This window comes from Solea senegalensis, linkage group LG7, assembly GCF_019176455.1.
Source record: "Solea senegalensis isolate Sse05_10M linkage group LG7, IFAPA_SoseM_1, whole genome shotgun sequence".
NCBI lineage: Eukaryota > Metazoa > Chordata > Actinopteri > Pleuronectiformes > Soleidae > Solea > Solea senegalensis.
The window spans coordinates 206,567-232,176 of NC_058027.1; the positions used below are offsets into that span (position 1 = coordinate 206,567).

Sequence of the window (25,610 nt, forward strand, 5' to 3'; positions counted from 1 at the left end):
GATGCTCGGTGTTGATAAGACGGGATGCTTGCGAGTGTAAAAATAAAATAAGAAGCGTATAAATAAAAAAGACATCTCTGTTCTATGCGGATTAAACAGTGTGATTGGCACCGGCAGCTCGATCAGTGTCAGCCGTGGTTAGGTTTGCTCAGCCATCTGTCTGATTATCACGAGAGATTGTTTGAACTGCAGTTTTTACACCCTGTTAATCCGTAAATGATACAAAAGACCCGTCTCTTTTTGGTGCATGTTAAATCCCCGTGTCGTTGCTTGTGAGACTCTACACATACACTTACAAAAACATACAAATAAACGGTATCAAGTAGTTTGACACGCAGGCAGTTAATATGAAATCTGATGCTGCTTTTAAGGATGGTTATTTTAACCCTCCCCTCTCTGTTGTCCTCCCCCGCCCACCTCTCTCTTTTGTCTCTGCCTTGTCTCTAATCTTCCCCAAGCCACGACTGGGAGTCATTTAAATAATCCCTTAATTTTGAGCATCTGTTGTGCCGTAATGGGTCTCTCTTTAATTAGGGTGTGCATGTTGAAGTGAGGGTAGAGGGCTCGGTGTGGAGATTGGGGGGCAGAACAGGAGCGCAGGGACATGGTGGAGAAGTGGGAGGAGGAACAGGGGCCTGGATATGGGGTAAAGTGCTTGAGGGGGCCATAGGTGGCGCAGGATATAGGGGTGTGACAATGGTACAGAGGCAGAGCAAGGCACTATGGGAGGCCTCCGCTGTTTCCCCAGGGTGGAGAGGTTAGAGGAGGCGGAGCCAGAGCAACTTCAACATAAACCGAGAGCAATATGCCTTTCCCATCATGCCTTTCTGCAGCAGAGAGCTTGTATTACTTTGCTGTTCAAAGCCAATGCAGAGCAAGTTATCACTATATTGTTTTTAATAATAGCAACACATAATAATACAGTAATGATACATTATGTCACCTTACAAGGCAGAATTAAACAATGCCTTGTAAGGTGTTGAGAGCTATGGTTCTCAAACTGTGGTACGCGAGTTTCCTCTGGTGGTACATGGAGGAAAGTCAGAAATACTTTTGATGATTCATCAGGAATGAATTGACTGCAAAAAATATTAAATATTAGAGTCACTCCATCTTAATCTTAATCTAATGTCACTATAACAGTCTGTGGAGTATATGTGAGGAAGAGGAGGAGTAGGATGAGAGAGCAGATGATCTTATTGGGGATAAATCTCATCTTAATGTTGCCGATGATGGTGTTACTGTACTTCTCATGTGGTTCGTTTGAGAATCACTGCTATAGAGCAATAAAGGAAGAGAAGGAGCAAATTATCAAATTATCATTGTATTATTTCTTCAAAAATATTGTAAAAATCAGTTTGAATTCAAAGCAGTCTGGTTAAAAACAGTGCAGAGTTAATTTATTGATGAACAGTATTAGATTCAATTCCCTCACAAAGGGACTAACTGTAATTGTACAACTGTAAGTCAAGTAATCACATCGCGATATTCAGGAGGCTTCTGCGTCTTTGTTCGCTCAGCATATTCAGCCCCTTCATTTCCGCGGGTTAAGGAGAAATGTTGAGCATATTCGTGAGCGATAACTACTACAGCATCGCCGCTCCCCCCGCCTCCTACAGCGAGCCTTAATAGCAGCCATCAATCTTACTATATTTAACTTAGTGCACACAAGCCCCACAGTATTGATCAACACAACAGGCTAAGGACAATCCCACCACCGGAAAGTCCAGTGCAAACAAGCCTGCAGCACAGGCAGAAAAGGCCATTACATTCCAGTCAATTCTATAATGCGAGATTGGAACCGAGATAAAATCTGTCATGTTCAACTGTGAATATAGGAAATCAAAACAGGGGAATCAGCGAAGACAAGGGAAGGAAAGGCGGCGTGATCGTGGAAAGAGTAACGGGTTTGGTAATTGAAGTGGACGGAGTGTCTGTCTTTCTTTTTTTTTCTTTGACATTTAGCTGATCCATGTATGTGCTGAAATATGCAGGTCCACCAGTGTCACAGTAATTATAATGGATAATTTTTATTCATTCATTCATTTAAAAAAAAGTAATCATAATTTTTTTTCCACCCTATACAAAATCGCAAACTAAATCATTGTTTTACATTTTAATGGACGGTGAACGGAAAGCAGAGGAATGGAAAGTAACACATTAACGTGTTTATTAATCAATTATGGAACTACGTGGATTTTAATCAGGCATTTAAACGGGACATTTAGTATTTTCCCAATTTCATTTCCAAAGCCCTGTTGCTTTTTTTTTTTTAGCTGTTCCTATTTACTTCATGATGAAGAAGTCTTCCTTTTGCATTTGAGGAGAAAATAGGCATATTAAAGGAATACTTTAATAGAGATTTGTCGATTTTAGTTGTAAACAATTCAGTTTTTCCCTTTCCAATTTTGCCCCACGCTGAGTAGGTTTGAAACTACAATGCCAGTTCCGCACTTTTTAGACTCACCCATAGGGGGACGAGCACCGGCCGCCTGTGTGTTGCATGTATTTTATTTTTGTATTTGGGATTTGTGTGTTTACACAACTAGCACTGTCTGCTTCCAAGCTTGAGACTCTTGTGGGGCAGCGAGCGCAGTGCATGCTGGGAGTTTTCATTCATCTACATGAGCCAAAATTACATTTTTCTGCCTTTCTCGGCCAAGAAGGCACTTGCTTCAAATATTATTTCACATTTCTACCACATAGATGACCCAGTTTTAATACACATTCATCATTCAACAGTGAAATATGCCTTTTAACTGTGGAATTTAGCTCCCTGTCACACTGCACAAGCAGTTTTTATTTCCATTTTTTTGAGATTTATATCACAAACCCTGATATTTAAAAAAAAAAGAAATGTCTGGAGTGTATAGGATTTGGTGCTTTACTGAGTCTGGGGGCTTATGTGTAAGAGGAATATGTTCGTCGTACAAACATGAGCGATTCTCAAAGGACAAATCCTATAGCGACTTATTTTCTGTCTCTTAACATCGGCGGGTTGTAATGGAATACCTCCAAAGTTACTCCATGACATTTGCTTACACACATCCACGCCTCCTGGGGACGTTGTAATAATTAGAATTATCACCTGACATTTTAGCCAGCCTAATCAGTTAATCAAAAATGTGAATTAAAAAATAAACAAACACATTATTGGTTCTTGCTGTATAATTGCGAAACAAATTTAGATTCCCATCCGTCTCCGGTGGTGTTTGTGTCTCACAGAGCCGGGACACAAGGACACGCGTCCTCGTCATCAGCACTTTACTTTTCAGTTGATATGGTTATAATTTCATAGCATGAGTAAATGTATGGTAATATTTAGTTTAATATCAATGTAATAGCTTGATAATAAGTGGTGATAGTGCAGTAATAAGCAGATATTTCAGTAATATCATGTTATTTCCATGAGTTTAGATGAGTATTACATCATAAGTCCCTCCAGTATGCCACTATGGTGCAATCTAGGGCTGTAACAATTAATTATTAATTAATTACTAAATTAATAAAGTTATGTGTTTGGTTTTTTTTGCTCCTTATAACAAATAAATCATCAAAACCGAATGATCTTCATTTGTATACACATATATCATTTCAAGGTTTGGGAAAGACCAATTTTTCAACAAAACAAATAATTAATTAAATCCAGGTCTGTAGGGCTAAATAATCTACTTTGATTATTGGTTATTTTCTTGATTATTGGTACTTTCCAAAGTATCAAAGTGATTTAATAGCATATCAGCTACGATTCAACCTCACCAAGCCCAGTTTTACCCAGGTCTGATAGTATTGCTTGACAGAGATTGTTCCATACAAATATGGTTACATTGTTTCTGTTCCCAAAAATCAAACAGGAATAAGATCAGCAACAAAAAAAAAATCACAAAACATTACATAATACTGACAATAATCATTAGTTAACACAAATTTAACCAATTACCACATTGTGTAACATCAGTAACCTGTTTTTCTTAAATGGTCACGACCAAAAAGAAAACAAACATTTTAAATGTTTTGGTAATTTATCACCTTCTAAAAAATATACCTTGAAAAAACTGCCATGAAATCAGACATTTTTGGGCTGTGAAATCCCGGAGGTTCTGCCTCATGTCCAACAAGCAATCTTTATTTTCACAGTAACACTGTTAATGGTATGTTTTATGCGGGGATGTGTGAGTTGAGTGTTTTTTGCAGCAATGATTTATGGGTATTACTCTGAAAAGACCACAGGTGTTTCCAGATAAACCTGCATAACACACATGAGTAGTGTTACCTTGAAAATATAGATTATGTGAGATATGAGGGAAGATGAATTTATGGGTTTTACATCAATCATAAATTGGTAGTTCTTGAATATAATCTCCTTATCAAAGTGCTTTTACCACTTGAATGCAATTACCTGAATATATTAGAAATGGTGGTATTACCATAACATTACATCGTATTTATTATATTATTACCCTTATGTCCGAACTGTAATCATTTGCCAAAAAAATGTCTTCCTTGCATATAAGGAGTTTGCACTGGGCTGCCACCTGTAACTATACATGAATTCCTCCGTGTAATTATACAAAGTGTAATTAATGAGTGACAATAACACCTGCTTCCGAGGCTCATAATCATATCACAGATGGGAAAACCCATGTAATACAAATGACCGGTGGGCCTGGTTCCTGACCACTGCTGTCCTCACAAGAAGGTGTTGATGTGCTTAAGCATGAAAGCAGGATAATGGACGTTTGGCAAGAGGAAGACAGAGGAGATCCTGCACATGTGCGGCCTTTCCTACACCGTCCTTTCATAGGTGATGAGCATCACGCACCACAAACCAGCAGATTGATCACAGGAGTGCCCAGGGGCTTGGGTGCAGGGTGGAGGAGGAGGAGGAGGAGGAGGAGGAGGAGGGGAAAGCCAGGGGGGCCGAGAGCCAATAAAATATCACATCTGCATTAAAATGCCATCTCTGGGGTCTCAGTGCCGGGGCCTGCTATTTCAAGGATGCCTATTTAAAGGCTGTTGAAGTGTATGCTCTCCATGCTGGAATAGCATTGTACACCATCTCCATTATTTATGGGCCTCATCTCTATTTTACTGGTTTACCGCGGCGGAGCCCGGGGGTGGAGCGGTGATGGCAGTCATCACCCTTGGCTGAACAATGAACATGTGCTTAATGATGCCATGGGCTTGAGAGGACTCATGGGGGTGGAGCATGGGGTGCGACGGAGAGCTGAGGGAGTGGTTGAAGTGTACATGGGTGGTGGTAAGTGTAGATGTGAGGAAGGTGGTGACATTGTATCATGAGGGCTTACCGCAGCTTCCTGGCCGTAGGATTTCTGTCCCTCTGCTGGCGTCATTACCTCTGTCACGGCTATAAAACATCACCGGGACAGGAAAAATAACATTAACGTGACCATGAGCCTGTGTGAAACGAGGGAAAAAGAAAAAAAGAGAGGTCTCAGCGGCGGCAGATTTGGTCATTTGGTCGCAGAATGTGCACATGTGAAAAATGGTGGCATCCAGAAATTGGACAATACCAACAGTCGGTCACACTGTTGTCCACTCATATTTGTCATGTTTTTCCTTCAAATGGAAAATAAATAACATGTTTTATTTAAGATGAGCTGATTGGGATTATTATCTGCTCAGTTTACGAGTTCTTTTTGTGACCAGTGGAGTTGCCCCCTGGTGGTTACTCAGTGCATTCTCACTTTCTGATTGCCTTCATCCAGGTAAATGGAAGAGTCCATCCAATTTTGGTTGATTCTTTTGGACAGATATTGCCGATGCTATTTAATTTATTGGTTTCAGTCAAAATTCTGTACAATATTAACTTAATAGAATTAAAATCTCCCTCTTTTGGCTTCTCCCTTTGGGGTTCGCCACAGCGGATCAACTGTCACCATCCAAATCTAAACTAATCTTCATTTCTTTGCAGTAGTTTCATGGAGTCGAGAACTGTCAGAAATAGAAGGATCAAATTGCAGCTTAAAATAGCCTCACATGATGATATGAACATGATTAATTGTCGAGCCTTAAGTTGTGAAGGCCACAGCAGGACAGTGCCACTCACTTGTTGACTATTGTTGGATTGCGTTTCTGCTTAGCTTCCTCTGTGAATCGCCGCATTCACTTTCCCTAGATCTGTGGCCCTCATTCACATAAGTCCCTCGCTCATTCTTCCTCTGTGCTCGTCGGAGCAGCCTCCCTCCTCGCTGCATGTGCACTCGTATGTATGGATTTCTATTTTAGCACACAGTCCAGCCATTCGCTCCCTTATTGCAGCAATTAGACCTCCTCCATTTAAGCCGGCGGCAACATGCTGCTCGCGGACAGTGTTTAATCATGTGTGCGTGTCTATCAACTCTTTGCAGGAAGGACGGAAAAACAAAAGAGTAACAGGTCTGTTGTCGGTGGCGACGAGTGAGCGCACTTTCAGGGTGCCGAGCACAATGCACTTTACAAATTTCCTTTCCATTCGGCACAAACATGTTTGTTTGCTCCTGTGTGCATTTGTCTGTGTATGTGTATTTTAATTCTATTTTTTTTTCCTCCCCCCAATTGCGTCTGCGAGTGTGTCGATGGCGGCAGGGGTGTGGGCCTCTCGGAGGGGCCATGTTTTATGCATGAGGGCAGAGGGTGGGGACCGTTAGGGGGGCTGTGTTGGCGGACACACACTCAGCAGCCAGATCAGCGGACACCATGACTACTTGGCAAAGATGCATAAGAAATCTCCTATAGGCACTGGTCCGTCCTTTGTTCTTCAGCACAACACAACAACGTACGTGTTTGTGTGTATTTTTCCAAGACGGTTATTTCTTTGGTCACATTCCTTACTCTGAGGTCGTTGTTTTCTCCGCATTGGATGATTTTCCGTCTCTTTCCCGATGTCTTATCTTTCTGAATTAGCTGTGTCTGTGGCTTCAGGGCTTTTAATTCAGTGCTGAACTCTGCCGGTCTTTGACCCAGGCTCGGCGTTACAGCAGGCCAAGACGGAAAGCAATGCTGATAACGGCTGTCAGCAGGAGAGAAGTGAAAACCCATAAAAGTGCTCTTATACGGCAGCGCTCTGTCATCGGATATATGTACAATCATCTGATACTTCTGACAAGTTCGTCGGTGTTTTACAACTTTGAAATGTTTTATAGCTTCCACTCCACCGCAGTAAAAGAGGAAACTACTAAGAGAACATGTAAAGAGCTGCATATGCACTAGTTTGGTGATTTTGAAGTGTGCTTGTACTGTATATGAGGAATTGACAGGAAACTAAAGTTTGTAAACTGCATTCTACCTGCGCCAAAGTCCATAGAGAAAATCTGCAATTTTACGTCACGGTAACACCTCCATCAGTGAGTTTAAAATATGTTATTCCATACGCGACAAATTTATCAAACAAGGCAGAAGGGGACGAGCAGCTCCAGTGTCCCCATAAGCTAAAAACTCCAATTTTCTCTATGGACATTGGTGCAGGGAAGCCATAGACACCAACTTCAGTTTCCATCCCGAAATGGTGACATAAATTATTCATGTCATACATATACTTCAGCATTATCCCTTTAATAATGGTATTGTGATAAAACATCACTCAGATTTCTCAGAATTCTGTATATTTTGCCATGAAATTAGCTTGAAACATTCAATGGCAAGAAGCTTTTGTTTCTCAGGTGGGAAATGCTGCAGGGCCTTTGTGACAGTCACTTAAATTGAAAGACACCGGTGAGATTGACACTTGTTTACAGTAAGTGTGGCCTTGCAGGGAGGGAGGTTAAATTAAATAAATGAGCGTCAGAAATCTGTCAGTCGGGTGTTTTCTAAGCGCTTTTGTAATCCTGTGTGACAAAACAATGCCGACGTGAATGTGCCGAGAGATTGAAGTCGCTACTGGAAGAATACTAAATTAACATGTTTAATTTTTCATCAGAGCGCCATACATCTCTTTCAAAGATCTGAGGTCAAGCCGTGTTTGAGAGTGCCGCGGTTCTTATTAAGCTCTGAAATGGAATAATCACAGTTTTACACCAGTGATGCAGCCACAGCTCCCCCCCCCCTCTCTCTCTCTCACACACACACACACACACACACACACACACACACAAAGTGTACATGTGAAGTGGGAGAAGAAAAAGACATCAGTGGAAGCTGGCATGTTCCGGGGCTTAAGCCGTCTGAGTTTGCGCTGCTTACAACTTGCTCATCCTGCGAGTAATGAATTCACGCGTCCACAGGTTGGCAAGAGCAGAGGGTTATGAAATAATAAGGGTACCGTCCCTCTTGTTATGCTAACAGTGTTCTGATGAGTCCCCCCCTTCATCCGAGTTAATTATGGCTGACATTTAAATGAGTACACTTGTGTTGAAGAAGATGGTGGAGCCCAGGAAGAGGGCCTCTCTCTAATTGAGTTTGTCGCTGGCTCCACCTTCGACGCTGCCTTTGTTCTGTACGGAGTAGATATGTGAGGTGCAGCTGAATGAGCTGTTGATGCCGGTTTGGTCATATGGCGATATACAATCTTAGTCTTTGGCATTGTTGGCATGAATTATAAAAAAAAACCATGCCTGACCTACATACTTAATGTTAACATATGGCAGGAAATCCATGCGTTGTAATGATCACCATCAACAAGTCATGAATGTGCGGCTACTGTACATGTGTTGAATCGATGAATCGGTGATTAATCCATTACTAAATTAGTAGATAACTATTTTAATAATCGATTAATCGCTTTGAAGCTTTTTTCACGATTAAAACAAGATTTCCGATTCATTTGTGGACAAAACAAGACATTTGAGAACATCATCATTTCACGGTTTGACGAACACCAGTCAACATTTTTTTAAGGTCTTATGATATTTTATGGACCAAACGATTAATCGAGAAAATAATCAACAGATTAATCGATTATGCAAATAATCGTTAGGTGCAGCTCTCGTTGAATCCACTCTTTCCACAGTCTTTTTTTGTGGCACAACAGAAACGGCAGAATGATCTGTGTCTTGTTCAGACTGTCACCAAAAAATGGTTTTATCCAGATAAACGGCCAAAAAAAAAAACCCTACATGCAATCGGATTTTTGCATCTTCAATCTCATTTAGGAGATTTTTGCAGTCCGATCATTCATGACGTCCATTTTTCCTGCCTCCGTGTTTGAAAGCCAAAGCAGCCCATGCAGATAGGTTGATTCTGCCAGGACACAGATCTGATTTGATCACTTGCAGCAATCTGCCTGATATAGTTCTGATCTGAGAAAGGCAGGTGTCGAAAGGCAAGATGGGGAGCATAAAACACGGCACAGTGTGTCATGCATGTTCTCAAGGCTGGTGCTTTTCATTCAGTCACACATGCTCACCACACTTTCACTTGTCTACCCGTTATTCTATACTGTCCTCAGTCTATATTTTCCATAAGTCAGTGTTCACACCCTGTAAATCACCCTTCCCTTGTCTCCTGAGGTTTTAATACAATATGCGTTAATGAACGTGAAAAGCCCATCACGCCGTTTTTTACTTTTACCCTTACAGACATCACACATGGATGCTACCAGACACCACTAACTTGAGCATAGGACAGTCTAAAAATATGTTGACGATCTAATTGTGTGTAAATGTGTAGTGGACGTGTGTCTAATTCTTTTACAGGAAACAGACCGTGTGCAGCCGTGTTGTTGTTGTGATGTGATAGCCTAATATCCTCTCTCCTCCTCCCCTTTGCTCCACAGCCATGGCAGACTTCCATGTTCAGCCAGAGTCCGTTCATGCGGAGGAGACTGGCGTAGCGAGATTCCAGTGCCAGATCCATGGGCTGCCAGAGCCTGTGATCAGCTGGGAAAAAGACAACCATCCAGTGGACACTAAGGATGAAAGGTTGGCGCAAACGGCACGACCCGATGCTTATTAGAAACGGCAGCATCATTTCCAGCCCTCATTATGTGCGCCATCCCCTTCTTTTCTTCTTGCAGGTATACGCTGCTGCCTACAGGTGTTCTCCAGATTACTGGAGTGCGCGACGAGGACAGCGGAAAGTTCTGCTGCGTGGCTCATAACAGTGCAGGAGTGAAACACAGCAAGGAGGCGCTCCTTACTGTTTCAGGTTGGTGTAGTTCATCATTTTCCCCAACTCCGTACCACGTGCGGACGTTGTTTTCCTCACATGGCAGCGAGCGCATCCGCCCTCGCTGCCGATTAACTTTTAAACCTGTGTCGCGAGCTTGTCTTTTCTTCTCTCCATCACGCTTGAAACAAAACCACAGCGTCCTCCGCTGTTTATCTGCCCAGCATATTTCCAAACCTATTGTTCCTCGGCCTGATCCAAGAGATACAGCATATCGAGCTAATGCACTCCAGAGGAATCCAATTAAAGGAAGCCATCCATCACGCTCGCTCCCATCTTAAGCTCCCCCCGCTCTCTCTCCCCTCTTTCTTCCAGGCTCCCAGGCATCTGTCTACAAAGAGCCAATGATCCTGGTCGGTCCAGAAAATCTCACCCTCACCGTTCACCAAACTGCCATCTTGGAGTGTATTGCAACTGGATACCCTCGGCCCATTGTGTCTTGGAGCAGATTAGGTGAGAATGTTGTTTTTTTCTGATCAAATCAAAGACAAGGGCCCCAGAGAGTACATATATAGTATATAATTCAACGCTTTCATTTAGTGTGTGTGTGTGTGTGTGTGTTTGAAGAAAAAAGTGTGAACACAGCGTGCCTACGCACACGTACCTGTGTGTTTTGTGTGCTTTGAAGTGGCCTGACAGTTGAGTATTGTGTCATGCGCGAGGCAGTGGTATTCAACAACAGGCCTCGGGGCTAAACATCGCGCTCAAATGTGTGATGATGAATGCGCGCTTCTTCTCCTCCATGAAGTTGAACGTCCTTTCAAAACACTAGAGAGCCTCTGAGTAATGGCTATGAGCTGCTGAGGCAGATACGATTAGTTTCCCGCTTCTTTTTTTTTGCCTGACTATCAGTCAAAGTCTGTCATGACCAATTCTTCAATCTGGTATCTGTTTTCTTTACCCATTATCCAATCTGATTTGCTGCTTCGCATGTAAATTGCCGCCCCTCCCAAGCAGTCCAGGCTTAATCAGATTGAGGGTATTGCGTTGCACAATATCGCCAGAATGAAATGCTAACACGATGGGATTTGTATGTATTAGATTACAGCAAGGAGGCTGGGCTAAGCGGCATAATGAATTTTATAGTTTCACATCAGTCACTCCTTAATGTTAGAGTTTGTTTGTCGCTATTCATTCCGCAGCTCCACAGCTTGCTAGCTTGTTCTCTTTCTTTTCTGACACTAAGTTAATTAGTGGCTGACAAAGAGAAACTGATGGAGGAGGCGAGGGAGAAAACGTAGTAGAAAAAGGCGAGAAAAGAACAAGACCGCCTTTGTTGAGGCAACAGCTCGCTGGACTGTTACTTTTCAGTCCAATGAGTCTGTTCATGATAATGGAAAAATGCACAAAGAGCAATAAAACATCATCATGACAGACGCTGACAAAAACTACTTGGTAAGCAATTTGGAGTGATCTATCATCCCCATAATTTGTCATGTTAAATTATGAATATCGTCCTCTCCATCACCACAAGATTACATCTTATCTAAATGGAGATGCGAGTGCACAGGTTTCCACTTCAATCTTGAACTGACTGAGAGGATTCTGATTATTGCAGTCGATCTAATGGCCGTGTGGTGCAGCAATTCGCAATATGTTGCAGGGCAATTCCGTTAATCTGATTTCAAATGAAATGGCTGGGGAGGGGGCAGCAACAACAAATTCACAAAATGGACACAACAAGAAAGCGTAGGTCTCCAAACCAAACCAAGCAAACCTCTACCAAGACCACTTGATTACCCAGAAAGGTAAAATGAGTTGTTTACTTGGAGTTATGCTTCTCACGGTCAAACAAACAGGCTGGAAAGATTCAAAGGATGAAGATGGTGCTTTAAATCCAAAGAGTGTCAGCTTCTGTGCCAGTGTTGAGTGTATCACTGACGTTAAAATGCAGTGGTGTAGATAGGTCTACCAAATGAAACTACTGGCATTTCACAGGAGGCCGATTTAGTTTTGGAACCAGTGGTTCTATGTCATTTCCTGTGAAGCTGGAATGACCTCTCTTGGGTAAAAGCCTGAGCAGGTGATATAGAGATCCTGGGTGTGCTCAGTCACCCAAATCCCCCTTGTTATTGAGGTTCAAATGAATGTGAGGCTTATATTTTTATTCCTGTCACCTTGGCCTCAGCAGCTGCAGGAGCAGCGTTTGCAAGGCACTGTGTTGCCTGTGGGACTCTCCCTCCTGAGCCATGTGTTTATTCCCTGTACATAGCCGTTGGGTCAGAAGTCCCAACTGTCCAGTGTAGAAACCACATCGTCCCATGTTTTATTCCACCAGCTGAAGTGGAAATAATTGACGATCAATCAATCTTTGATCCAACTTTGTGTGCTTTGAACATGCTCTGTTGAAATGTGCCCACATGGTTTGAATCTCTGGCTGAAGCTCTTTCCTCTGCATGCGTCCACCGTCGTGCCCGTCTCTCTGCCTCCCCGCTTTGCTTTTTAACACATCAAACCAAGACCTCGCAGGCTCCAGATGGAAGTTAAATGCCCCCATAGCCCCATAGCTAATATCAGAGGGCAGACTGAAGTTATTGTTCGGCGAGAAACTGCAGATAGGTAGTAGAGGAAGGTGGGAGCTTATCATGTACATACAGCCAGAGCAGAGAGGAGGTAGCTATGGATTGTGTAAGTAGATATGAGATTAGAAATTGCTGTTTGACTTTATAGTGTCCCAGTGGTAACTGGAACATCTCCCAAGCAACCGTTTAAAGGTTGAATGTAATGAACTGTGTGCAAGGCTTTGTGAGACGGATGTTTCCTACAGACTATGCGATTTCAGCAATCCTGTAAGATCATTACAAATCACATTGTGCAACACGGATCTAATAAACTGTGATACGACATCAAGTATGATGTATGTAGGCTTATGACGAGGATACTCATTGAATCGTAGGCGATGATGCAAGTTTGAAGATGGAACGTCATTAGCCTGCACTACTGGTAAGCAGAACAAGATGAACGGTGCTCTGGAAGTCGTTATTTTTATGTGTGGGAGAGAAATCTACAGACGGAGGAGGAGACCTGGTCATGTGCAGGCTTGCACTGCTGGGTGTTAGCATGGAGCTGCAATGGTAACAGCTGTAGAGAACACCCCGTACAAGAAAGACCTCTACTGCCACAACATCTTTATTGGCGTCCCACATTCTGGCATTCCTTTTCTGTCCAGCGTAGTCTGTGGAATCTGCAGCCAACTTCAGAATGATGACATCTAGCAACTTGTGCATGCAGCCACTGAAGAGCAGCTGTCTTTCGATTTGGCTTCCGTTTTAAGCAACTTGCTCCACGGACAATTACAACAAACGCTAGAAAACTAGAACAAGCATGTTTGTTGACATGTTTTCTGTGTGCCTTGATCATTGGTATCAGTAGTCTGACTGGTGGTAGACCTATCTGACCATTGATCAATGGTCAGTAGTAGGCCTATCGCATTGTGTAGAGTGGATCTATATCCGTCGGTCATGCCACTTGGAAGTAGGAGGTGACTACACCCTTTCCAGACTTAAACTCAATCTCCAGTGTTATTGAGATACGGTCTGACATTAGCCAACCTTTTTTATTGTCTATTCAGTAGCAATAGGACATACTAGCACACACACTGAGAGATGGGCATCAGAAATATCTGATACTGTTTTGTTTTGCCTATCTTTAGTCGTTTTAGGGCGTTTCCCAGTGTTGCTTCCCTGTTCGGGAGAAAATTATCCACATGTCTGTTGCAGTACGTCGCCAGCTTCCTCTCACTTTCAGCTATCAATATAAAATCTGATGGTTCTTTCAGACAGCCAACATTTTGAGTGGCCGTTTACGGCAAACACAAACCTCTATTTCTTACTTCTGTGTCTAAGTGAAAGGTGAATCCTTGACCTCTGGGAGAAAAGCCATCATGTACATTATGTGTAATCTTCTTTGAAGTCGTTTTAAGCTCAATCTGATCTGAACTGCGTTATACACACACCCATCTAATGTGTGTGCACATCCCATCCCTTTTGTCAACTCGTAAAATCTTTCAAATTTTGCCCGTACACTGCTCTGACTCTCTCGTCTTCTCTTTCCCCCCCCGATTAGACGGCCGTCCCATCGGCGTGGAGGGAATCCAGGTCCTCGGCACGGGGAATCTTATGATCTCGGATGTCGGTGTGCAGCACTCGGGGGTTTACGTGTGCGCCGCTAACAAACCGGGGACCCGTGTTCGTAGGACTGCTCAGGGGCGTCTCGTGGTCCAAGGTGAGTTCTGGCTATAAGTAATGTGCCTTTTTTCCAAAAGATAAGAGAGGACCTGTGGAGGGGGACCTCGAAGCACACACTGTGCACACAGCAGTGGTCAAGTGATAAGGTTGTGATTGTCAGTTTGTGTGGGTGGACCTTCGGAAAAGCAATCCCAATGCAATATAGCTTCACACAAAACAGGTCCATACCTCTCTATAGGGACTATAGCAAATAATAACTCAACCCTGAGCTATATAACATACTAAGCAGTCTATGGTGTTCCTGAATATTTTATGGTTATTGTTTGTTTGAGGCACATACATCTTGCCTAGTCCAGCCTATTACTTATTCATGTGTCAGTGTTTGGTGGTTATAAGACAACACAGTATCCTGGGATATTTGAAATCGACAAGAAAGACTGTGATTTCTGTTCCATTACACTCAAGCATGAGCACATTTATGCAATAGATATCTCGGCATGGCGTGTCCAGCAAACACTCGTGTGGAGTTCGAAAGAGAGCTTGAAGCATGAATAGCCCTATGCATTACCAGTGAAAGCCAGGTGGAGATGAATGACATTTATGATTGAAGTGATTTATTAATGCCATACCTCTAGTTTTCAATGTCAGCTCGCAACAGCATTGAAAAAAAACAATGCAACATCACATTAGGAAGGGTATTTGGCAGACATTGAATGTGCAACCTATAGTATGTTGTATAAATGTATACTCACTTCATATATATACTATATATATGTATAGTTTTTGTAGCCGTAGAATGAGCCTTTCTCTTCAGCTAAAGGCTGTCACCTTGCACCTCCGGTGACCTGAATGGACAAAATAGCCAGAGTGAGCATTTTGAAGTGGAAGCTTTCCATGCATATAAAGAACAGCTCGTCCACACGATGCATACACCAAAACTAACGGCGGCGAGAGCTTCTTGAGTGAGCGCTTACATCCTTTCTGGTTTACAAAGGCCGCCACGTTTCCCTGACGCACTCGAGAAATACAGGTGTGAGTGATGGAGTCCTCTTTTAGAATCTGAAGACGTACCACGAGATGTCACTAATTCTCGGGAGAGCACAGTATTTTATACATATATAATATTCTCAAAGGCTCATCCCACCCATTTGTACCTTCTAGGTATTTTAGAGCCATGAAAGCTCTGACCACAGGCCACTGACCACTTTTAGTGCACTCAATGTGGAAAGAGTTGTTCTCAATAGCTATTTTTTAGGTATTTATTTATTTTATTGAATCTATTTATACCTATATTTTTTTTAATTCTCAATCTTTTTCACTGGATACGACAGCCACCCAATGATGATGTACATGTGCAGTGACAGTGGGGGTCCATGTTAAATTAGACATGCAGCTGGAAGAGGGTTTAAAAGACCATGCGGTAAACAACTACAAAGCTATGGTTGTTGTGGATGTTCCTTCTTATTTCGACTGAAATAGGCGAGATGGGGTTGACTCACAGGATAATGATTATCAGTGGTGTCGACTTTCCTCAGATCTCTGGAACTCATGTTTTCAGTGTTTTCACAAGGAAAATACCACTGACAAATTCTACAGCGATAGTATTTCTCTTTTCTTTTCGGGTGTGTTATTTAGTCAGTCAGTCATTGGTAATATGGATGTCTGTATGGCATTTGATTATTGGAACATTAGCGTAGAGGAAAATCTAACAGGGAGACTGCAGACTGCAACAAACTAGAGTGACCTTCGAAACCTAGAAATGATCTTGTTCTTTATTGTTTGCATCGTATGAGGTTTCAAAATAGAAAATGCTGATGAAAGGTGGTGGCCTTCGAGAAGCAAGGCCCTTTCCTGAACTACACATAACCTCAACATTAAGGTTTAGAAAACCAAATCATTTTTATTTAAAAGCAATTATACACTCATAGAAATAGATTAGGGATGTGTTGGATGCTTGTAGAGCCCACATGATCACAACAACAGCGTGTGTGTGCTACTGCCATTTCTGAGGTTAAATATTTTCCTTTAAATAAACAACATTATTTCATAAACCAGCACCACCTGTCGACTTTCAACAGCCTCTGTTTGTTAATTATACCCCAAAAACCCGCCATGCCGAGAGCTTTATGTGTTTTAAATGTGACCTGGAGTTCCACACACGGAGCTAAGTACGTCTGCGGGGCCGGTGCTCTGAAAACACCCCTGTTAGCACTTGGTACTTTCCTCCTGATGAAACGAACCATAGACTGTATGAAATTAAAATGGCAAAAAATCGAATATTCTTATGTTAAAGGTTAAAATTTACGTAGCCCTTTGGTTAATAAGAAATGGGTCAGTTTTTTTCTCATACCTACTGTTGTTGACTATTGTTCTCTGTTTAAGTAATGTCACTTGCTTAAGTCCACACTACAAAATAAGTAATTAAAGTATGTATGATTTGTACTGATGTCGGATCGATATTGGTATCGGCCAATACTCAAGGCTGCAATATCGGTATCGTATTGGAAGTGAAAAAGTGGGTCATCGGGGACATCCCTATGAAAATTACCTATGGGTATTGAATTCATTTTGTGACAATAAACCCTCCTAAATATTACACGCTAGACCTTTAATGTGCTGTATAATAGTAAAACATGCTTTGGTATTTCTCGGTTACAGAGATAAGAGCTTTCGACCAATGGGATGATGCCAGGTGTCTGTGGCTCAGCGCATTAATTGTCACCAAGCAGGAAACATCCAGCGTCTGCTTCACTCACTCATTGATCAGACAGACCACGCTTTGCCTCAGCTCATGGCAGTATTGATCCTAATCAATATTTCATTTTACCTGCCTGTCAACTCTGAGATAAGATCCCAACCAACCAGGATCAGGGTACAGAAGCCAAAGGTGTTAATTCAATGTTAATGTCTTTGGTTTTATACTGTACGTCAGTGCTTTTTGATTCTATTGATTCGTGGGAACCAAAGCTGTGTTGTTGATTCCAAATAAATGCAAGGTTGGCTTCTTTCATCATAGGGACACAGTGGATTTCATTGAGCTGATGTATTCGTCCACGTGACACCTCTGTGAATATCAGAGCGAGTCCACAAATCAGACCGGCAGTGAGGACTCAATACATGACTGTTTATCCTGTCACACAGATGACCCGATACGGTAAATCATTTAGGTTAATTTTGGGTTCTTTGGGTACAAAAAACGAGAGACACAAGAGGAACGGAGATAGAAGGAGGAGGAGTCAAAGTGTTTGAGACAAACAAGGGAAAAAAAAACAAGACCAAGATGGATGGATGGTGCTAATGATCTAACCCACACCCTCACAGGTCCAAATCAATATCTTCCCGAGCTCCCTCTGACCTTCACCTTTTGAGACGGGGCTCAGAGAAGAAATAAAGCTGAGAGAGAGGGAGCGGTAAATGAAAGGACAATCACAAGCTGCCAGCAGCCTCCTTTCAATGGTCCCTTAGCTTTTCCAATGAGAGAATGGAAAATGGTCATCATTTTATCTTTTGGGACAGGAACAAGGGACAGGATGTAACCATGGGGAAGACAATCCGGTATTGCCAGTGATATAATTTATTCCGGTGTGCAAGAATGGTCCATTGTTGTCCCGTAGCATTCAAATGTCATGTTCCTACTGTAGTCCTCCTGTAATAATTCACATCTGAAAATACTGTTGTTTTTAATAAATGCCCACAAAAGTATCCATATACATTAACGTGATTGAAGAAGACCCCGAGTTAGCCCCCGGGTTGCGTGGAGTTTGCATGTTCTCCCTGTGTGTGCGCGTGGGTTTTCTCCGGGTTCTGCGACTTCCTCCCACGGACCAAAAACAGGGATTGGGGGATGGGGATTAGGTAGATTGGACATTCTAAATTGACTGTCCAGGGTGTACCCCATGTAAGTGGATGGATAGTGCAGGATTTGCAGGTGTTGACACTTTAGCAACACTGACTTTTCCTCGCCATTGAAAAGCAGATTTTAGCCTCTTATCAAAAGGCTTACCTAATACCTTAAGTGATACCTAAGACTGCCTTTTCTGTCTGGAAGCGTAAGTAAGTTCACACCAGCAGCTCAAGTGTTCCTGCAAGTGATGTATGTATTCCTTAAGATATTATTGACTAAAGAGCGTGCAGATTTTATTAGGCAAGCTTGTTTGTTAAGTTCTGTTGTTTTCAGTGTTTTTGAGCAAAATCCGTGTTGATAATGTGTTAATACCTCACACAGCCACACATCCCTCTGAATACTTGAATTGAGTACAAGCACTTCTTTATGATCAAGAGTGTTTTTCTTATTAAATGAAGACCCCATTTTTACAATTAGACTCCTGTTGCTCCATCTCACGAGGAAATGATTAGCAGAATGATCAGAAAGTACAGCAGGTCTTTATTTTATGCTGGGTTATTTGATACGCTGAGAGTTTCCGTTTCCCGTCATTTTATTCCGATAACCCGGAGATATTATTATAATCACTATAACATTACTTAGAGAGTGAGTTTGGTCATAAACACATTTGGTTATCCAATCACTGAAAGCTGCCAGGACAATAATGAGAGCAGTGAAGACTGAAATAAAAAGCATGAAATCCGACATCGGGAAACTCCAGGGGACATAACTGTAATTACCTGATGAGAGCCAGTGCAAATGAATAGGATATTACCACTGATTGACTATGACTTGAAAGCTGTGGGGATGTGATGAGACAGGATATGATTAACTATAAAGTGCATCACTTTGTGTTTGAGTGGCAGTGACATTTCAGTCACGTCATTTCTTAGTTCTCCATTTAAACATAAAAACAGACCTTGTGATTCTCAAGTTTCCCACTGTTTCTGCTCCCCTCCCTCACACACTTTAATTTCCCTGAATCTGTATTGATCTAGTGTTGTTGTTGTTTTTTAGTCCTGCCCATAGACCCTGATTTATAGCTTAGCAATGGTATTTAAACCATACCATACACTAGTATTATAATAATCTGGTAATAAATGACCTAAGTAGCCTGTGGGCTTCTCTTACATCATTCTGTTCCTTTGTTCTTCCTTTGTTTCCCCTCGTCGTCGCCACTGACGAGTCTTTGAACTCCTCTCGCACTCCTTTTTCGCTAACTTTGATTTAAGGCGGGGGAAGTAAGACCAACTACATCTGTCGTCCCTCCGTTTCTTTCAGCCCCAGCCGAGTTTGTCCAGCTTCCCCAGTCCGTCGCTCGTCCTGTCGGCACCACCGCCATCTTCACCTGCCAGGCCCAGGGTGAGCCCGAGCCCCAGCTCACCTGGCTGAAGAACGGACAGATCCTGGAACCCGGGGCTCATGTCAGACTCAGGAACAACAACAGGTAAATCAATGCACTCTTGCATGCATGTATCAGTATATACGCATCATGTCCCAATTTAAATTTTCCAAACATTTCATCATCTATGCATATTCAGCATGGACTGTATATAGAAAACTCTCACTGGGGGGAATTCTGGTTCCACTTGGATACCGAGCAAAGTCAGCCTTAATAAAAGCTTCTAATTAAGGCCTTTATCAATGATTTATAAATAATTTACTGGTAATTTATGGGTCGCTGGGTAACATTTGGGCTGCCAGGCTGTAAGAAATGATTGTAGCTGCTACATTACTTGACTTTTAACTCTTAAATTCATTAGGGATAATAATGATTATGATAATAAACCACATTCCTATAGAGAGAGGGAAAAACCTGCAGACATCTGGGATTTCAAGTGTTCAAACATGTAACATCAAACTGTGAATCATACATATTAAACTAGACGTTATAACAGTTTTTTTCTAAATTTTTAATAATGGATCAGAGCGAATCTGTATCAGTCTAACCCATTTGAACCCTTAATGAAGACTGTGTTAAAGGGGGACTTATCAGAAAGTGGTTCACTGATTAGATCGGTTTAATTTACTCTTAATATAACATAATTACGGGCCACATGGTGGGGTAGTGGTTAGCACTCTCGCCGTGCAGCGAGAATACCCGGGTTCGAGCCCCGGTTGGAACAAACTCCTTTCTGCATGGAGTTTGCATGTTCTCCCCGTGTGTGCGTGGGTTCTCTCCGGGTTCTCCGGCTTCCTCCCACAGTCCAAAAACATGCAATGTGGGGATTAGGTGAATTGGACACTCTAAATTGACCATAGGAGTGAGTGTGAGAGTGAATGGTTGTTTGTCTCTAGTTGTGTGTGGCCCTGCGATGGACTGGCGAACTGTCCAGGGTGTACCCCGCCTATCGCCCGATGTAGCTGAGATTGGCACAGCACCCCCCGCGACCCTCTGGTGGAGGATAAAGCGGTAGATAATGACTGACTAATAACATAATTACAGTGGCATGAATCAAACTAACACAACCCAGCGTTCTTCCCTGTCCATCACTGCACACAGCTGCATCGCACTCGGAGTTGTGATGTATCGATGTCACTGATGATCAGCACTTTCTTGATCTCATCATTGTCGCCGTCAAGTCTGCAGCTGCTGGAGCAGAGGCTGCCAAGACGGGACATGAGCTTGAGTTTGTTCCTTTTTGTGTGTGAGCAGTGGTGTTGACTCGATGCGGGATTCTCTCCCGTGGCAGGAGGAGGAAGACTGAGCAGCAGCGATCGTGCTATTCTCGGCAGCTCACCAAAAAAAAAAGCCTGCATGCTGCAAAATGTATTATATATTTTTCATGTGCATACCGTCATGTAGTGTCAGCAGTCGAATATAGTGTAGTAACAGTGTTTCCCAAAGATTTCATATAGGGACCCACTTTTTAAATAAGCCATACTATTGTGTCCCAATTCACAATATAGATCAGAGCAGAATTGTGCATAACATATTTATCTGTGACACCTAATTTGAATAAAAAGGTAAAAAAAAAAAAACTGTTAAAAGATAATATTCATTGTCTTTTTTTTATATTCAGAATATAGAAGCCTGGAGGAAAAAAAAAATCAGCAAATTTATTCAGGGAATGAAAAGTGGGTCTCAACCTAGTGTCTAAAAATGAGGATTTCTCACGTCTCACTTTTTTTTATTTCAGTTATATAAATATATATAATAAAATATGTAAGTGTATTAGACTTGAGGGATTTTCTGATACGATGTGCGATATCTGTCCTATAGTCAAAATCCTTTACCTTTACCTAGTCCCATCCTCACGCTTGAGGGTCGAGGACCATGGTAGCTTCTAGTATCAGTCTCTTCCACTCTGTCCTGTTTCTGGCTCTGATGTCATCACCCCACCTCCTTCTTTTTATGATGTTGAGGAGTGTTCTCTCCACTTACATGTGCATTACGACTTACAGATCACAGTGGAACTAATAATGCACTAAACCGGTATCTAGAACTGAAAAATGTAGGATTTCACATGATATTTAGATTCAAGATCTGTGAAATTTCAATAAATTCATCCTGGGGGCCAGATTGGGCTAACTGGAGGGCCGATTCTGGCCCACGTGCCATATGTTTGACACCCCTTCTTTAGAGGAAGCATTGCATCGTCCATACAAACACAAGAAATTTCTTGTTTTTGTTTGTTTTTTCTATTTCTATTATTTAAAGAATAATGGCTGAAAAAGATCAACATGCGTCCTGCCTGTTGCTTATGCCACTGGGTGTGACGTTGCTAACTCCTCTGTACTCTATCCAGTAAATGTGTTTTTGACTATATTCTGTTATGCATTATTGCACACTGTGTTTTTTTTTTCCTGCCGATCCTCGCAGTTGGCCATCAGTGTATGTTTTTATCATTCATAAAAGAGAGATATTAAGGATTTATTAAATATGCACCCAGGAATCAATACCTGCACTCTGCTGCACTCAGTAAGTGAAGAGAGCACGGCTCCGCCATCACTCACATGCATTGCTCCATCCACCGGTCTATGTTATTCAGAGAGATGGAGCGAGGGACTCACAGCCGAGGAAGGAGGAGAGGGAGGAAACAAATGAGAGGCCAAAAAAAAGAGCAGAAAAATGACCGGATGGTCATAGAGAAATGATGAGTCTGCAGGAAGAATGAATGAGGAGAGACAGACAGAGAGATAGTAGTAGGCATCACATTAGAGTATGACCTGCTCCAATATGGATCTCATGCATCACAAACCCTGCACTGTGATTGGTCCAGGAGGCAGGCCTCAGCCTGATCTACCATTAGCTAATGAGCTCATAAACTCACTTAGTTGACCAGGAAATGCAGGAAAAAAAAAAAACACAGAGCATAGCTTTATGTCCATCCCATGAATGTGTGTGTGTACACAGAAGACACGGCAGTCCCATTCGTTATCGCAGCCAGCGTGCAACGTTACAAACTACCGAATATGAAAAGCAGCGTGACCCAGTGTTCACCTCCTGTAAAGTTAAGTATTTGCATGTTAAACATCCCTGCAGTTACACAGGAAAGTGGTGCAGGAGCCGAGGGAGGAAACGGTCGCTTGTGTACACACACACACACACGTGCACATAAACTTGCCCATTACACAGAGTACAGTGTAATGTGCGTGTGCACAAGCAACCGTTTCCTCCCTCGGCTCCTTGATCCCTCGTGGCGCTGACCTTCAAGAGCAAATCGGACAAGGGAAGGGGATCGATTGTACATTTCATTCACACACACACGCACATTAATCAAAGCGCAAGTGAGCCTGTGTGTGTGTGTGTGTGTGTGCGTGCAAAATGCCCAGTGATGTTGCCTGTCATTCATATTCTCATGCACATAATCAAACAGTAAAATTAACCAAAAATAGGGAGACGCATTAGCATTAACTCCTGAGCACACACGCACACAATGATTGGCTGCTTCTGTAAACAGATGTTGCCACTCCACACACACACACATACACGTTTACCAGGTTAACAGAGGACTGTCATTCTTTACTCACTAACCGGGGACTTGGGTTTCTGGTCATTTTTAAACAAAAACAACAGAAATTGTAAATTTACATTGAAGGTCTTTTAACAAATTATTACTTCAAATGTGCTTTTTCAATTGTTTTTAAGAACTTGCAAAGAGGGGACTTGAGCCTTGATCACCACAGCGTCTTAGACGTGATTTTAGGTTGATTTAAAGCATGAGAAAGAGGGGTCCTGAAAAATGTCCCCTGTTCAATGAGGAGTCCCCTCTTTGTGAGTGTGTAACGACGCCAAAGTCCCCTGTTCTACTGGTTCACGAGTACACACACACACACACACACACACACACACACACACACACACACACACACACACACACACACACACACACACACACACGCAAATTGCAAGCATTATTTAGATCTCTTTCATTATTGGCCTTTGCTGACCAGGCTCCTGTAAAAACACGCTATTGTGACTATTTGAAGCCTCCGCGCGAGCTGTTATTAATTACTGTGTAAGGACTCGCCTCACTCTCACTCTCTTTAAAGTGGAGACGCATAATCATCCAAAACACACTGAGCTGTGATCACACGTCAGGCAGTTTAATAACAAACATGGCTGTGTTTTGTTGCAGCTAATGAGGCCAAAAAAAAATAACCTTATCTGTGGTAAATAAACATATGAGTGAGTTTACACTCTCTCTTCCTCTGAATAATTTAGTGTTTACATTAGTGTGTTAAGAGTTTATTGTCTATAGTAAAGTGAGTGTGTGTGTATGTGTGAGCACCATGGTGTTTTCTATAATTAATGGGCAACATCTAAAGGGAATGGCCTACCACATAAACCTGGGCATTTTTGTTGCAGAGTCCTTTCAAATGGCTCTTTTTTCTTTTCTTTTTTCCACTGTCTTTCACGGAATCCTTCCCTTTTTTTTTCTTTTGCGGCCCCCTCTCTGTGCCCCACACCCCCCTTCTTGCACCCATTACAGAGCGCTGGGGCCTGGGCATTGGCCTTGAACTCTGACCCCGCCTGTAATCAGTCATATCCCTGGGCCCTTCGCTCTTCCCAGGCCACAGACAGCTCGTTGCTCCTCCCCCTCCCCTTACCCTCCTCTTCCTCCTGTTCTCCCTTTGTCCCCGTATTTTTTCGCCCCCTCTCTCTCTGGCTGGATACTGAATGTGCCATGCTGGCTTTTGATGGGGCCAAAGACAACGGAGAGTAAACACAATCTCAGCAGCTGAACAACAGGCCCAAGGCCCCACTGTCAGCCAGTCCCCTGGCCCATGGCCTTGCCCATCAATCTGTGAAATGACCTTGAACTGATGAGTAAATGATGGTGTCAACCTGTCAGCACATGACAACTTGGCTTTGGAAACAAGGAAAGAGTTAAAACTCTAGGCATAGAGTCACTTATTAAATACCATGTATGGGTCTCTGGTTGCTCTGCTCTGCTGTTGCTCATTGATGTCCTGCTGGATTATTTTAAAGCTCTATAGACAAAGTTAAGTTTAAAAAAAAGAGTGGATGAAATGTGGTTCCTTTGCCCCACATGATTTAACACAGCGTCTTCAGAAAAGGTTGCCAAAGTGAGACCATGACAGAGAATTTTTATGGGCCGCAACTTTAAATGAACTTACTCCTCAGATGTCGGAAGGAGCTACTGCATGCTGTCAGAGCTCGGTCATCCCTCGTTATCTTCTGAAGCCTTTTGAAGACTTTTTCCGTCTGCTTAAGCCCGCCTCTCCTCTCCTGACACCCTGTGATAAGATGTAAAGCATATATGCATGAGTATGTATGTATGTATGTATGTATACAGCATATATGAAGCACATTTAAAAATGCGGAAACAGCTTTCATCCTGGACGTTGCTAAAGACGATTTGACAGCAGGTGTGGAATTTCATGAGCCGGTCTGTGGAATGTGTCCGACTCGTCGTCCAGATGCCGCCGCTTCCTTTCGAGACGAGCAGCATCTTGTGAAATCTCCCCTCCCGTCCCTCCACCCGGGCCACGGTGGCATCCAGTAGTGCTTCCCGCAGGGGCCTCTTTGCTGAGGGTTTGGCATCTGGACAGGCCGCCTGTCTGCAAACACTCCGTCTATCGCTGATATGAAAGCCTGTCACAAATGTGATGGCTGAGTAGCGAGCGGAGAGTGGGCGACTGCTGCCACCTCGGGGGTCAGAGGTGAGATTGACTTAGAGAGGGTGAAATACAGAGGGCCTCTTTGACCTGATAATTATCCAGATTGAATCCACCTGGTCGCCCGGACAGAATAATAACTCTTCCACATCGCAGCCTTTTCTGACCCAGTTTAGAGACGTACTGTAATTGTATCCCAGCACATCAATTTTGAAAAGGAAATGGAATGATTCACTCCTCCATTCCGCCCGCTGACCCGAGAGAACACTCTCCTGTCCCCACAAATCCATCCTCACGGAGCTTGCTGAGTCGGGACTATGAGGTCAGCGCGGTCTGAAATGCCACCTTCC

At 42.7% G+C, this 25,610-nt stretch overlaps 1 protein-coding gene across 1 annotated transcript in view; it reads left to right on the forward strand.

The window, feature by feature from the left end:
- igdcc3 (immunoglobulin superfamily, DCC subclass, member 3) overlaps nt 1-25,610 on the forward strand; it is a 62,347-nt gene that overhangs the window by 24,146 nt on the left and 12,591 nt on the right. The window contains exons 3-7 of the mRNA XM_044029591.1: nt 9,713-9,857; nt 9,953-10,083; nt 10,420-10,557; nt 14,170-14,328; nt 19,456-19,621. Coding sequence (XP_043885526.1) covers nt 9,713-9,857; nt 9,953-10,083; nt 10,420-10,557; nt 14,170-14,328; nt 19,456-19,621 — 739 coding nt within the window. The remainder of the gene's footprint in view (nt 1-9,712; nt 9,858-9,952; nt 10,084-10,419; nt 10,558-14,169; nt 14,329-19,455; nt 19,622-25,610) is intronic.